General features: G+C 35.1%; 1 protein-coding gene across 1 annotated transcript in view; it reads left to right on the forward strand.

Moving 5' to 3' along the window:
- The window catches only part of GOPC (golgi associated PDZ and coiled-coil motif containing), a 42,595-nt gene that overhangs the window by 19,300 nt on the left and 7,463 nt on the right, over positions 1-15,832 (forward strand). The window contains exons 2-6 of the mRNA XM_060115253.1: positions 4,193-4,357; positions 9,845-10,020; positions 11,011-11,176; positions 13,549-13,644; positions 14,553-14,717. Of these exons, the coding sequence (XP_059971236.1) occupies positions 4,193-4,357; positions 9,845-10,020; positions 11,011-11,176; positions 13,549-13,644; positions 14,553-14,717 (768 nt within the window). The remainder of the gene's footprint in view (positions 1-4,192; positions 4,358-9,844; positions 10,021-11,010; positions 11,177-13,548; positions 13,645-14,552; positions 14,718-15,832) is intronic.

The raw sequence follows: 15,832 nt of genomic DNA on the forward strand, positions 1-15,832 counted from the left end.
TGCGAATATAAAAGATAGGGAAAGAATAATTAATATTAGTATAATTGGAGTCCCTGAAGAAGCATGAAACAAAACAAATATTTAAAACTTCTATCACCAATCTCTCATTTATTGCTGGTAGGAATGTAAAATGGTTCAGCCATTGTGGAAAACTGTTTGATGGTTCCTTAAAAAGTTAAACATAGAATTATCATATGACTCAGCAATTCCACTCCTAGGTATATACCGAAAAGAATTGAACACACATACACAAACAAATATATGTACACATATGTTCATAGCAGCACTGAACATAATTGCCAAAAGATGGAAATAGCCCAATGTCCATCAACTGACGAATGGATAAACAAGTTGTGGTATATACATACAGTGGACTGACTATATAGCTGAATATATTATAGCTGAATTTTTATAGTTAAATATATTATTCAGCTCTAAAAAGGAGTGAAGAAATACTGATACATGCTATAATATGGATAAACCTTGAAAACATGCCGAGTGAAAGAAGGCAGACACAAAAGGTCGCATATTGAATGCTTTCATTTATATGAAATATCTGGAATAGTTAAATCCATAGAGACAAAATGTGGATTGGTGGTTTCCAGAAGCTGGGGACAGAGAGAGTGGGGAGTGACTGCTTAACAGGTACGAGGCTTTCTTTGGGCGTGATGAAAATGTTTTGGAACTAGATACAGATGGTGACTGCACAACATTGTGATTATAATAAATGCCACTGAATTGTTCACTTGAAATGGTTAATTTAATGTTATATGAATTTTGCCTCAATAAAAAACAAATTACCAACCAATTCACTCTTAAAAACTATAACAGAGCATTGAATCTGCATGTTGAGAAGAGTACACATGGACCTAGAATGATTAACACCATGCAACATTTTAGTAAAATATGGGACTAAAAATAAAGCAGACACAAGATCAAGTCACTTATAAGAGACAGAAAAGATTAGGATTTTGGACATTTGAATAGAAGTGTTTCATACCAGAAGCCAAAGGAGCAACATATTTAAAATACTCAAGGAAAGAAAATATGAGCCAAAGATTTTGTATCCAGCTAAACTGACTTCAGATATAAAGACCACAAATAAATAGTTATGAACATGCCAGAAATCAGGGAATACTGTTATGAGAGCTTTCTGAGAAATCTACAAGGCTAGAGAATGAGTTGAATTCATAGGAGCAGCTCTGGTAAAAGGTCAAGGGGTCAGTATAGAATTTATTTAATAGTGGAACTAAGACTATCAGTGTTAAGGATGAGAAAATATTTAAACATTACATATTGTATGCTCTGCAATATAAATATAGTGCAAGTACCGAAAATGGGAGAAAAGAGTATCTTGAAAGTAGTATAAGCTTGATGATTGCTCATAGTTATTAGCTGAAATAGCAAGATAACGCTTTATTAAGATGCTGGAGAAGAGTAAGAAAAGGGGGAAGAAAATGCTAATAGTTTCGTGACTGTTCATAGCAAGGATGTTATTTTAAATATAATCTAAAGAGGAAATTAAGGATATTATCTAAAAGTAATTATTAAAACAAAGTTACAGAGCTTCCAGAATACTAAAAAATATATATATTTTAAAATCTAGCAATGAGCAGTTAAGACCTTACATGTGTATGTGCTGTTTACAACTATAAAATGAAAAATATGATAAAAGGTTAAAATAGACAAAATTATACCAGGTAAATGCAAATAAAATGAAAGTAGGAGTTGCAAACTTGATAACAGATAAGGTAGAATTCAGGTCAAAAAGCATTTAATGTGGGGGGAGGAAACACTGAGCTACATTGAAGTTAAGCACTCTGTTCATCAAAAGACACCTTTCAGAAAGTTAAAAGACAAGCCACAGAATGGAAGAAAGCAATTGTAACTCATACCCAATAAAGGACTTTATATTCATAATAATATGTGTGTATATCTGTGTGTGTATGTGTGTGTCGAGAGAGAGAGAGAACTATAAATCAATAAGAAAAAATGTATATAATGCTGTAGAAAAATAGGCAAGAGACTTGAATAGGCAGTTCACAAAAGAGAATATCCAAATGGTCAATAAACATATGAAAAGATGGACAACCTTATTAGTAATCAAGAAGTTTTCATTAAAACCACAATGAGGGGCCTCCCTGGTGGCGCAAGTGGTTAAGAGTCCGCCTGCCGATGCAGGGGATACGGGTTCGTGCCCCGGTCTGGGAGGATCCCATATGCCGCGGAGCGGCTGGGCCCGTGAGCCATGGCCGCTGGGCCTGCGCATCCGGAGCCTGTGCTCCGCAACGGGAGAGGCCACAACAGTGAGAGGCCCACATACCGCAAAAAGAAAAAAAAAAAAAACCACAATGAAATGCCACTACATTCCTACCAGAATGGCTAAAATTTAAAAAACTCACAATACCAAATGAAGGCAAGGTTGTGAAACGATCAGAGTTCTCATATATGGTGGGCATGTTGGTTGCTACAATCATTTGGAAAACTGGCCTTTTCTGCTGAGGTTTAACATATACTCTGTAAACCAGAAGTTTCCTTCCTAGATATATGCTCACCAGAACTGTATTCCATAGAAAGCTATGTAGGGTGTTGCTAGTATACCTGTCTTCACCTCCTTACCTGCACATATCATGTGGCTAAAATGTCATTGAGAGAAAATGTTCCACGGTTATATGGTGTTGGTGGTTGCACAATTCTATGATTATACTAAAAGTCACTGAACGGTACACTTTCAAAGAGTGAATTTTAATGGTATGTGAATTATATCTCAATAAAGCTGTTATTAAAAACAAAAACAAAAATGTCATTGAGAGCATGTAGTGATTTCCTACCAGATTTAATCTCAGTTTTGGTTTATCATCCAAAGCCATTTGTTGTATCTAGCCTCACTTTCCTATCCAGTCTTGTGCAGTCTGTCAATGTACAGCCCCTCTCAGTAGTCTAATCTCCTTGCTAATAACATCTTCATATTCTAGTAAGTGCTTTCATATATAAGATTAATAATGAAAATAGTCAAAGCCATGGGTATTATCCCTATTTTATTTATTTAAAAAATCTTATTTGAAGTATAGTTGACTTACAACATTACATTAATTTCAGATGAACAACAGAGTGACTTGATATTTTTATAGATTATACTCCATATGAAGTTATAAAATATTATCTATATTCCTTGTTGCTGTATATTACATCCTTGTATCTTATTTATTTTATACCTGGTAGATACTATCCTATTTTAAAATCAGGGAAACTTGAATGGACACAGAGTGATTTATCTGGAATCACAGGGCTAGTATTAGAATTTGTTTCAACTTCAAGATACTTATTGAGAATCTTTTATGTAGTAGGCACTAGTTGGTGCAGTTGGGAGATTTAGGTAGATTCTAATTCTCTGGTCTCTCTACTCAAGGAATTTACCTACGTTGCTTCTAGGCTCTGTCTGCCCTTGCTAGTCTTCTCATCTCTTGACTGCTTTACTGCTCCTATTTGTCCTTGTTGTCATTTAACTTCAAAGCCCTTCTAAACTCTCTTTTCCTCACTAACCTTCTTTAAACCTTCCTTTACTTTGAATTTCTTGGGACCTGACCAATTCTAAATATATCTGTAACTTGCCACACATTTTTCTTTAGTTGGTTCGAATGCATATTTATTACCTCAGTTGATAAGAAAGCTTCTCAAGGGCATAAATAATTATCACCTATAATTTAGAAACTATTCTCCACAATTTTTTCCCCCTCATTGAACCAGCATACTTGTTGGCTCCATAGATGCTTATTAGTAAAATTATGTTCAGTAGAAAACTAAGACCTTGCCTTGGTCTTTAACCCACTTGTTAGTTGGGAAGATCAAACACACAAGGGATATGTCCTGTTTGCAATTGTAAAACAATGTATTGATTGTGAAAAATGAAAAGCTTCAGATTGAATGGCTGAGTGGCTCTGATGAGCTGTTCTGCTACAGTGTAACAGTTAGCTGTAGCTTACAGTTTAATAATGGACTTCTAGTGTTCATCTATTCATTTCAAAGATAACCTATGTCATTCTTGAATAATAATTATTAGAGTCAAAATAAAGAAAATTAAGCATGCTTAATGTTTTTTATTGTAGCTGTTTTATTAAAAAAATTTTTTTATTGATGTATAGTTGATTTACAACGCTGTGTTAATTTCTGCTATTGTTGCTGTTTTTATAAGGCACAGTTGGTGGATCTGAAATCTGAACTGACAGAGACCCAAGCAGAGAAAGTTGTATTGGAGAAAGAAGTACATGATCAGCTTTTACAATTGCACTCTATTCAGCTTCAGCTTCATGCTAAAACTGGTCAAAGTGTTGACTCTGGTACCATTAAGGCAAAATTGGTAAGTAGTTTAGAGGGTAACATATATTTATATGTGTTTTAGAAGGTGAAAAGGACAATCTTTAATGAGTCTTTTTAATTATAAAAATTAATATGTGCTCCTGGGAAATTTAGAAAATACAGGAAATGTGAAGGTCATCATAATCATCCACAATCTTATCACCTGGAGATGGTCAGTGATAACATCAATAACCAGTTGGTACTTAGAATAGGATCTTCTTCCTATTTAAAAAGATCTATATAAATACACTTAAAAGATACTCGTGATTATAACATATAAACATTTTTTTTGCCCTACTGTATCAGTTAAGATTAAGTTCAGTTACATGTAACAGAAATCCCAAGTAACACTGGAATTGTTCTTAAATAGTACAAATTATTTTCTCCTAGTTAAAGAAGCCCTGAGACAGGCATTCAGAGCTGATATGGCAGCTCCACAGATATCAGGGATCCAGTTTCCTTTTGTTGTTCTGCTCTGCCGTCTTTAGCTCATGGTTTCTGTCTTCAGGACTTCTTCATATCTGCATTCCAGGTAGGAAGAAGGAAGATCTAAGGGCAAAACGATGCTTCCCAGCTGCATTAGTTTTCTTTAAAGACCTTTTCACGAAATCCTCCTCAGCTTTTTGCCAATCATTTAGCCGTCTCACTGGCTATTCCTAGCTGCATGTCAGGCCCTTAGTTGGTCACATGACCACCTCCAGTAAAATTGGAGTTCTGTTAATAAGGAAGAAGAGGAAAATGGAATGAGGTGCCAACCGGTGGCACATTTTTTCTTTTGCTCTTAATATAAGTATTTTCCCTGCCACTGAGTGCTTTGTCATGTTTGCATAATGTTCATTGTATAAATGTTCCATAATTAACTATTGACCTCTTAATCAATGTAGGTTGTTTAAATAGAATTTTTTTTAAGTCTCATTTCTGTTTAACCTCATATGTATTGTGTACTATGTACCAGGTACTTTGTTAACTATAGGGGACACAGCAGTAAATAAGACAGATAAAGTTTGGGAGAGGCAGAAGATGAAATGATGTTGATGATGAGAGTAATACAGTTCAAAGTTTTACTCCTTTTCAGTTAATTCTGTTTGATTGGTTAGTTTCTAATATGGATATGTTAGAATTTATTTAAATGAATATTTACATTCTCCTAAAGTCCTTTTAATTTCTGAAATTCTATAAATATAAATTATTAGTGTTGTTTTATTTAACTGAAATGAGTCAGATTCATAACTGCTTCTTTGGAATGTTTGATACTAACATTGAGAAACAATGTACATTTTCACTAGAAAAGAATTCACCTGACATTTTAACATTAGATTTGAAACATGGTGCTGTAGTGGAAAGGCACTGAACCAGGTGTGTTAACTAATTTGGATAAAACAAACATTTTTAATCTAATCCTGTGCAGTTACTATTGCTTATGGATTTGCAAATATATTTGTTCTAATGAACTTTACCCAAGTGATATTCAACATATGGGAATTTTCCTTGTAATGATTGTACCACTAAATAAATTCATTTGTTTGATGTTTTTCTAATTATACAACTTTTTTCTTATATCTTAAGTCTGTCCCCTCTGTGGAGGAGCTGGTAAGTATGCCATTTCCGTTTTGCTTTAATATGTTATGCTGAAATGTTCTTAGTGCTTTATTTGCATAGTACATGTTGTCACTTTGTATGTATTTGAAAGTGATATTATGATGGTAATTTTTTAATGTGCCAATACGTGAAGAGTTCAGTGAGTAGCCCATTGCTCTTTTCTCACCTTGTGCTGTTAAAAGATTTTTCTTTTGTTTGTGATTTGTTGCCATTATTTGCAGAACCCATCAGTGTTTGACAGCTTCTGAGCTTTGTAACTTGCTCACACGCTACTTCAAAAGAACAATTGGTTTTCCTTATGCAGGCCTAGCTCTTTCCTCCTTTTCTGTTTGAATTTATTCCCAGAGAAAGAATGTGCATGTTGGTTTCTTATTTATCCACTGCATGTGTTATAACTTTTCATCAGTCTTGAGAATAATTGTGTGGCCTTTGAAACAATTGAATTTTGAAACCCTTTATTAGAATTTATTTTGGAAAATAACAATATATAAATTCTTAATATTTTTCCCACTACCTCAACCTAATCAGGTTCTAAGTTGTCATATGACTTTTCTTCTTTGGAAATACGCTGTTTGGATATCGGAATACAAAATTAACTTCTTTGTTGTTACCTAATGATGAACAGGTTAACTAAAACAAAAAGGTTTTTTCCTTTAAATCTAAAAGTGAGGGCTTCCCTGGTGGCGTAGTGGTTGAGGGTCCGCCTGCTCATGCAGGGGACATGGGTTCATTCCCCGGTCCGGGAAGATCCCACATGCCGCGGAGCGGCTGGGCCCGTGAGCCATAGCCGCTGAGCCTGCGTGTCCGGAGCCTGTGCTCCGCAACGGGAGAGGCCGCAGCGGTGAGAGGCCCGCGTACTGCAAAAAAAAAAAAAAAATCTAAAAGTGATTAACTTCAGTGTTCTTAGTCCTATTCTTGCTTGCATCTGTTAATTTCAGGTCTGCAAGTTTGTCAGATTCATTAGGGGTTTAAATCATTAAAGCAAAGTAGTGTCTTAATATGTTTCTCAGATTTCATAAATATTATATAAATAGCTCATTAAAGTGATTGTAAGTAGATAATCCTCAACATAAAATTTATTTAGCCCATAAAGAAAAAATTCTTGGTCTTCTAGGAACTCTTTTTATGAAACAAACAGCATTAACCCCAGTAAATGTCATAAAAAAGGATTTTTGTTCATGTTGTCCAAACTGTGGTTTCTTTTGGAACTGATACCTGCCCTTTTAGGAAAGAGATTCTGAAGTAAATTGAGAAGTTAAGAATTCCAAAGTTGTTGTAAAAAGAGGATTCTAGATGATTAGTTCTTCAGATTAAAAAAAAAAAAAATCTAGGGACTTCCCTGGTAGTCCAGTGGTTAAGACTCCGTGCTTCCAGTGCAGGGGGCATGGGTTCGATCCCTGGTCGGGGCACTGAGATCCCACAGGCTGTGGGTTGCAGCCAAAAAAAGTAAAATAAAATAATTGTTTAAAAAATCTACAAATTGGGCCTCCCTGGTGGCGCAAGTGGTTGAGAGTCCGCCTGCCGATGCAGGGGATACGGGTTCGTGCCCCGGTCTGGGAGGATCCCATATGCCGCGGAGCAGCTGGGCCCTTGAGCCATGGCCGCTGAGCCTACGCGTCCGGAGCCTGTGCGTCCGGAGCCTGTGCTCCACAACGGGGGAGGCCACAACAGTGAGAGGCCCGCATACGGCAAAAAAAAAAAAAAAAAAAAAAAAAAAAAAAAATCTACAAATTGTGTTCTAATGGTTATATTTGTTTTTTTACAGAAGTTGAAAAAGTGTGCTAATTAATCTTCCTTTTGTTTATCACATATATAATGACAGATATTTTAATCAAGGAAGTGATAAATATATTCAACATTTGGTAGTTATCATTCATTTTGGTTTGTATTTTTTTTGTTATTGTTTTTACGATTGTGGTACTCACTGCCTTGTATTTGAGTATATCATATATTGATGTTTAAATATGTCGTATATTGATATGCTGTTGTCAAAACAGTAGATCAAAGCAGACATTGAAATTACTACCAAATACATTCCATTAATTGTTAAAAGTTTGCTTACATTTGTTTCTCAGCTTAATAGTCACGATAAAAAGGGAAATAATTATAATAATCACTACTCATACATTAGAAACAATATCATTTGCCATTCACTCAAGAGAAACATTCTTCTTGTGCTGAGATGTAGATCTTTATTTAAATCTCCTGAAGGGGACATGGTGTAGTGAACAGTGTCATCCACATCTCATCAATAAATATAACTGTATTTTCACAGGATTTATAGATTCTGTAAATTAGTGAGTCAGTAAAAGCAGTTCTCTAAGTCAGTAAAAACACTTCCATTCAAACCTGGGGTGGTTCTCTTGATCCAAAAATAACACTTAAAAGATCTTTCAGGACCCTTGTCCAACTCTCAGAAGGGTTTTATTTTGCCACACAGTGTGTGTGTGTGTGTGTGTGTGTGTGTGTGTGTGTGTGTGTGTGTGTGTTTGAATTTGAATTTGACTCCCTTTAGGCAGGATTTTGTACCTTCTGTTTTCACCTCCACTTTGTCTTGTATCTGCCTGTCTGTTCTGTGCTTGAATTCCAAAGGTATTTACATTTGTAACCCTTGATGTATAGGTACACTGTACTTTACACTTTGAAGGTATATTGAAAATTATTTCTCTCACATTTGAGCTGGTAATAAAAATTTGATGGCAAAGATCTTAAAGTTATATTATATTCTCTGGCTAACACCTATAAATTCATATATATGGGTTATCAAGTGGAGCATAGGATGGCATCCTTTTTCGAGAGTAAAAATGGATATCCATCCAACCTCATAGTAGGCAAGTGAGGCCAGTATTTTTCCTCAGAAAACAGTTCTTCAGTCACTTTAACATACGGACAAATAGATGATCCAGATCCCAAAGTTCAGTGATAATCTGTACCATAGATATATATACATAGATACTATACTATAGATATCTATGCTATAGATATTTTTTACCATAAGCCATATTTTTTTAATTGAAGTATAGTTGATTTACAATGTGCTAATTTCTGGTGTACAGCAAAGTGACTCACTTATATACACATATATCTTCTTTTTTTATATTCTTTTCCATTATGGTTTATCCCAGGAGATTGGATATAGTTCCCTGTGCTCTGCAGTAGGACCTTGTTGTTTATCCATCCTGTACATGATAGTTTGCATCTACTAACCCCAAACTCCCATTCCATCCCTCTCCCTCCCTCCCACTTGGCAACCACAAGTCTGTTCTCTGATTAGACATTTTTTAATGTGTAAATATTTTAATGCAGTTGTTACCAGCATTTCTCCATGATCATAAAATGTTTTAAAAGAATTGGGATATCTGTTCTAATTTAAGCATTGTCAGTTTCTTACAATGCTGTAAGATAAATTGGTCATAGAATGTATCTCTGTGTCACTGAATGGCTTTGACCTGTTTATAGAATTGCTGCATTAAAGTTCATTAAATGTTTTGGCACAACCACCAGAGTGATTACCTTGGTCTAGTTTTAGAGTCATTTTTAGGAAGTAGGGAGTAGATTTAATTATCCATTGAAGCTGTTACTATTAGTATGTGATAACATGAGCTTAGAGAAGGCTACTAATCTTCGTATCCTCAGGATCAAGGTGCCCCAAGCCATGTTATTATCTTACCTAGAAGTGGTTTCAACACCTTCTGGTACTAGTTAAAAAAAACTGGATCCAAATCTTTGTGTTCCATTTTATAGAAACGAAGTGGTAATTTTTATCATATGCTTTCATTGTTGGTATCATAGATTGTGTGCTTTTGTGTATTTTAAGGAAGATGGTCTATTGCTAAAGAGTCTTAAAAATGTATTCATTGCATTATTATTATTTTTTAAATTGCAACAGGAAAGAGAGCTTGAAGCAAACAAAAAAGAGAAAATGAAAGAAGCTCAACTTGAAGCTGAAGTGAAGTTGCTGAGAAAAGAGAATGAAGCCCTTCGTAGACATATAGCTGTTCTCCAGGCTGAAGTTTATGGGGCAAGACTAGCTGCCAAGTACTTGGATAAGGAACTGGCAGGAAGGTGCGTGGAAAATGGGTACCCCTGTGCTCTTAGGTGACCAACTGCATAGTTAAAGAGGTTGACTCTTATCTCTTTTGGTAAATGAAATATTAGTCTTTGTCCTAAGAGTGATTTTATCATTGACTGTAGCTTACTGTTAACTTAATATTGATAGCATTACATATTGCAGATTTATTTAGCTATACTAAATAAGTATTTCCAGTTTACACACACACACTGCTAGTAAATTACTGTGAAATGCTAACAACTTTTAGAGCTGCACTTTTTACCATTTCCTGCCTTGACACCGTAACAGATGATGTTCCCATGTACGGCAGGACTTCCGTTGGAATTCTTTCTGTAATCATTGAAACCCAGTCTTTCTTGCCCCTCAAAAACATGTTGGAATGACAGTGATTTTATCATAATAATACAGAGTTCTGCTTGCATTAATTTTTTATGGTAAATTATTCACAAACTTTGGTGATTCATTATTACTAAATAATTTTCTGCTTATTGTTCTAATGTCATATTAAGGACTGATGTGGAACAAATAAAAATAATTTATATCATCTTGAAGTGCACATTTTCTAATAATTTTACCACATTTAAAGAAATAATCATTTTGTAAAAAGATACTGTCATTGGAAAAAATGTTTTGTATGGTTAGCCTCACCTAAAGGCTAGTGTGATTGCATGCAAGACATGAAGCATGTTAATTGACATTAGTCTCATAAATTGTTTCTAAGATGTATATAAATTAAGTATGTGACTAAAGAAGGTCTCAGTCATCCTTTTTTTTTTTAAAACTGCTTTTCCCTTGAAGACACCTGTCTCTTTCAGAATTTTCATGTCTCTAAATCTGAGACACATCAGGAGGTTCCTGAGTATTAGTTTTATTACTGAATTAGATTTATGCAAAAACTACTTGTGTTCAGTAATTCTTCTGAATTCTTTCTATAGTATGTATAATGAAAAACTAACTGAATTAATTCTTTTCCCAATATGAAGGGTCCAACAAATACAATTACTAGGACGAGATATGAAGGGACCTGCTCATGATAAGCTTTGGAACCAGTTGGAAGCTGAAATACATTTGCATCGTCACAAAACTGTTATCAGAGCCTGTAGAGGGCGTAATGACCTGAAGCGACCAATGCATGCACCACCAGGCCATGTATGTTTGCTTCGCTGCTGTTTCTCACTCAACCTTGCCCTTTCTTTAATCACAAGTCCTTTGCATTTAAAAAAATTCTACTAGTATTTAAAACCTTTATTTAGAAGTGAATTAAACTTATTTAAAATAGGTACATATTTAAAGTTTCAGCAACCCATATAGCTCTTTACAGATTTACTAATGCCCGAAAATGATATTTCTGAAGACAGTGAACTATTGCTAGCAAATGCATGTTGCTTTGGCTCATATTTCAGAATTTTCCTGAATCTTGATTAGGCATGTTTACAAATATTTTAAGCTAAGCAGAGAGTGTGTGATTCTATTGATAAATTGGCAAATATTTTTAGATAGTTCTTTTCAGGGGGACTTTTAGTAACTAGATTTATTTGTAGTTTCTGAACTAACATTTATAACAGTTTGGTCTTGCATTAAGATGGAATTTGAGATCTGTGTCCAACTATCTGCTTCTGTAGCCACCACCGTACAGGAGGTTTTCTTTCTACCTGGATAAAAATTTATTAAATTTCACTACAACAGCAGCCTAATGATAGAAACCTTAATATAATAAAATCATATCTAACTCCTACCCAGTGGATCACATATCTTAGTATCACATAAAGCCTGACCTTGAATAGTAAAATTATTTGTTGCCTCTGAAAAGATTACTGCAAGAAAAATTGATATGTACGTCTAGTTGGTGGGAGAGGAGTGGCGATTGCAATAAGCACTTATACCATTGTCTTCTTTGGGACACTGTTGGTCCCCATTAACTTCTAGGCAGTGGCCAGATCATAAATGTTATTTTATGCTAAATAAAGGAATTTGAACCTTAACCTGATAATCATGAGGTTTTTCAATAAAATAGTGGACTAATAAGATTTAATATTTGTTTGACAATTACTTTGGTATAGTGAAGAGGATATATTGGAAGAGGGCCTAATTGAAGTTGGAGAGTTACATTTAGAAAGATAATAAAATAAGGAGAAAGTGGTTAGAGGAAGAACAGGTTTGAGAGAAGTACAGTCAAGAGGATTTGGTGACTAACTGCTTTTGGTTAAGTAGGTGAGAAGGAAGTGTGGATTTTTGGTTTGGGAAACTGAGTGAGATGGCATGCATTGATAAAGCAAATAGAGGGAAAGGAAGATATTGGCAGAAAGATGACGAGATCAGTTTTAGACATGTAGTGTTTGAGGTGCCAGTGGGACGGCCAAGTTATATCCAATTAGACATATGGCTCTGGAATTATAGAGAGAATTCTGAGTTGAAGATTATTAGGTAAATCATCCTTTGAACCATGGAATTGATTAAGTCACCCAGGGAAAATATATAGAAAGTAAAAAGATGGAAGGAGACTTTTATGGAGTGAGGGACGGAAATGGATCACCAAAGGAAGGAGCCTGAGGTGGAGCTGTCAGATATAGGCCATCTAGGAAAGTACTAGTATAATAGACAACAAAGAAAAGAGAAGGTTTCAAGGAGGGGATAGTGAACAGTATCAACTTTCTGCAAGGCTCAGAAGGGCAGTGACTAACAAACGTATTCATTGGAAGTAGCCACATTCGTTACCAGTGACTGTAGAGAAGACAGTTTCATTGGAGCAAGTGGGGGCAAAACCCTAATTATGGTGGTTGGAGTACTGAATGTAGGAGGCAAGGAAGTAACTACAGTTAGGATTAACTGTGTGTGCTGGTTCAGGAAAGGTGGAGGGAGGATAGTAGGTAAAGAAGATAGTGGGTGATTGAAGGGTTTTTATCTGTGTTGTTTTGTGTTTGTACATGGTCAGTATTTTAAAGCTGGATGAGACCTGGAGTTTTTTCATGTGCTGAATTAGGGAAGGAGCTTGTAGAGAGAGGGAAAGAGTAAAGGTACCAGAAAAAGAATTATTAATGGAACAAGGTCCTTTAGTTAAGAGGTAGACTCCAGAACGCAAAGAAATGAAAAAGTAATTAATGATCCAGTTGGCATTATGTTTTTCAGTTCTACAAATCAGTTAAAGTGGATATAGATCTTTAAGGTATTTTTCCAGTTAAGATAAAGGTACCTCCTTTCATTTTTTGAAGATATTTGTTTATCAATTCCTGGCAGTGATTTCTTTTGTAATCTCCTACAATTTAAAAAGAGATGTACCAGATGTATTAAAGAAGTTAATAAGAGCGTGAGAAAAATCATCTGTATTTCACCATGTTAACAGAAGAGCTATTTTTGCTTTCCCATTTTATCTATTTATTAATTAGTTTCTTAACACTATACTGTGTATCCATTACAGGCAACTAATAAAGATTCCTAAAAGCAAGTTATAATAGTATGGGTTTATTCTATATGGTATATTATTTAAGTAGTACTAATTTTTCTTCTTTTTTTCCTTCAATAAGGATCAAGACTCTTTAAAGAAAAGCCAAGGTGTTGGTCCAATTAGAAAAGTTCTCCTCCTTAAGGAAGATCATGAAGGCCTTGGCATTTCAATTACAGTAAGAAGTAGTGCTTCCAGTCTTCTTTTCTACAGTTGTCTAGTATAATCATCCTCCTTTGTTGGACATCATTGGGAAATAAAGTATTCTGAATATATTTTCTAAATAACTAAATTTATCCCCATGGGTAACAGCACACACACAATTATGATTAAAAGCTAGAAGGTGAAATGTACCAAATATTGCATTTCATCAACTTTGTGTTGCATATTTTTTCACATTTTAACATCTGTGAAATTGAGATTCATCTTATAATTATTTTTGTGGAACATAAAATAATGGTTTGTCTTACTGTTCATGGTGACTCTGATTTGATAAAATCTAATAGTGCTGTGGACTACTAATACATAAAATATTTTTATTTATTTATTTATTTATTTATGAGAGTAGCTAATTGTTGTTTTTTTGGTTTTTTAGGGTTCTTTTTTTTTTTTTTTTTTGGCTCTGGAATGCGTTTTAAAAAGCACATGTAGGGCTTCCCTGGTGGCGCAGTGGTTGAGAGTCTGCCTGCCGATGCAGGGGACACGGGATCGTGCCCCGGTCTGGGAGGATCCCACGTGCCGTGGAGTGGCTGGGCCTGTGAGCCATGGCCACTGAGCCTGCGCGTCCAGAGCCTGTGCTCTGCAGTGGGAGAGGCCACCACAGTGAGAGGCCCGCGTGCTGCAAAAAAAAAAAGAAAAAGAAAAAGAAAAAGCACATGTATATTATTAATTGTTTTATTTAGAAGTAACTTTGATACTCATAATAATTTGATTTACCATTACCTAAATATAATAGCAAATAAGATTTCACTCAGTATTTATAATAAGAGATAGTACAGGTGCTTACTGAAATGTTTTTAGGAAAATACCAGTAGAATAGTCTGTGACTATACAAAGGTAAACTAATTTACTGCTTTTTTCGGTTAGGGTGGAAAGGAACATGGTGTTCCAATCCTCATTTCTGAGATCCACCCAGGGCAACCTGCTGATAGATGTGGAGGGCTGCATGTTGGAGACGCTATTCTGGCTGTTAATGGAGTTAACCTAAGGGACACAAAGCATAAAGAAGCTGTAACCATTCTTTCCCAGCAGGTAAGTTCCCCTTATGTAACTAAAATTGGATCTGTTGATTGTTCCTTTTTGAATCTGTTGAATATTTTATACTTCCCTAGGAGGTTTCTCAAGTAGTAAAGTGTATATATATATATAGTTTCCTATTATAGAAGACATTCAGCCAGATTTACTGAAAAAGATTTGCTCTTCTTCACAGCTGTATAGTTTTGAGCAAGTTACTTAAGTCCTTTATGCTGCAGTGTCCTCATCTGAGAGCTGTAAGGATTAAGTATGTTAATACATATAAAGTGTTCAGAACAGGACTTGGCTCTTAGAAGGCAAAACATTATTCATGACTAAAACGCTATACAAATATGAAGTACTATAGAAAAAACAATGTTAGAAGTGGATTGATTTTACAGTCATAAATATTAGCACTCAAGGGTCCTTAGAAATCATTTAGCCCAACCCCCTTATTTAAAATGAGTGAACTAAGGTTCTTAGAAATTAAATGATTTGCTTAAGGTTGCAGAACATATAAAGAGTTGAGAGTCATATCCAGGAGTCATATTTGTTATCCAGAGTACTTAACAATGTTTTTTTGTTTTGTTTTATTTTGTTTTTTTCCTTCAAGAATAAGGTTGAGGGAATTAGAGAGGTGTTGGTTAGTACGTTGAGATATTTGTTGGATCATCAGCGTAGTATGCCAGGGTAGAATTGAATCTCAAGAGTTGCAAGTGAATTTATAGCTCATTTAGTTTAACTTTACATGATGCATAAATATCTACAATATCACTAATTAAATAATTGTATTAAAGGGAGGATTTGTTGGTGATAAAACAGTCCATTTCATTGTTGTACGTTGCTGATTTTTAGAAAGCTCTTCCTCATATTAAGCGCAAAATCTGTTTCTTCATGACAGCTACCCACAGACCGGATTCTGTCATCTAGAGAACTTTACTGAAGGCCACTGCATTTACCATCTCCCCCAAAATGGTATTTTTAAAGCATTGCCTGATGAGGGAGATCTAAGAATGCAGTGCTAGTCTCTTTAAGTTGGTGTTTTCTCAGCCCAACTTGGCTGTCATCCAGTAGCATAAGAGTGAGATGAACAGCAGCTGTGGTAAAGGAGATGTAAACAGGCAGTTCATGAG

This window comes from Mesoplodon densirostris, chromosome 12 (assembly GCF_025265405.1).
Source record: "Mesoplodon densirostris isolate mMesDen1 chromosome 12, mMesDen1 primary haplotype, whole genome shotgun sequence".
Classification (NCBI taxonomy): Eukaryota; Metazoa; Chordata; class Mammalia; order Artiodactyla; family Ziphiidae; genus Mesoplodon; species Mesoplodon densirostris.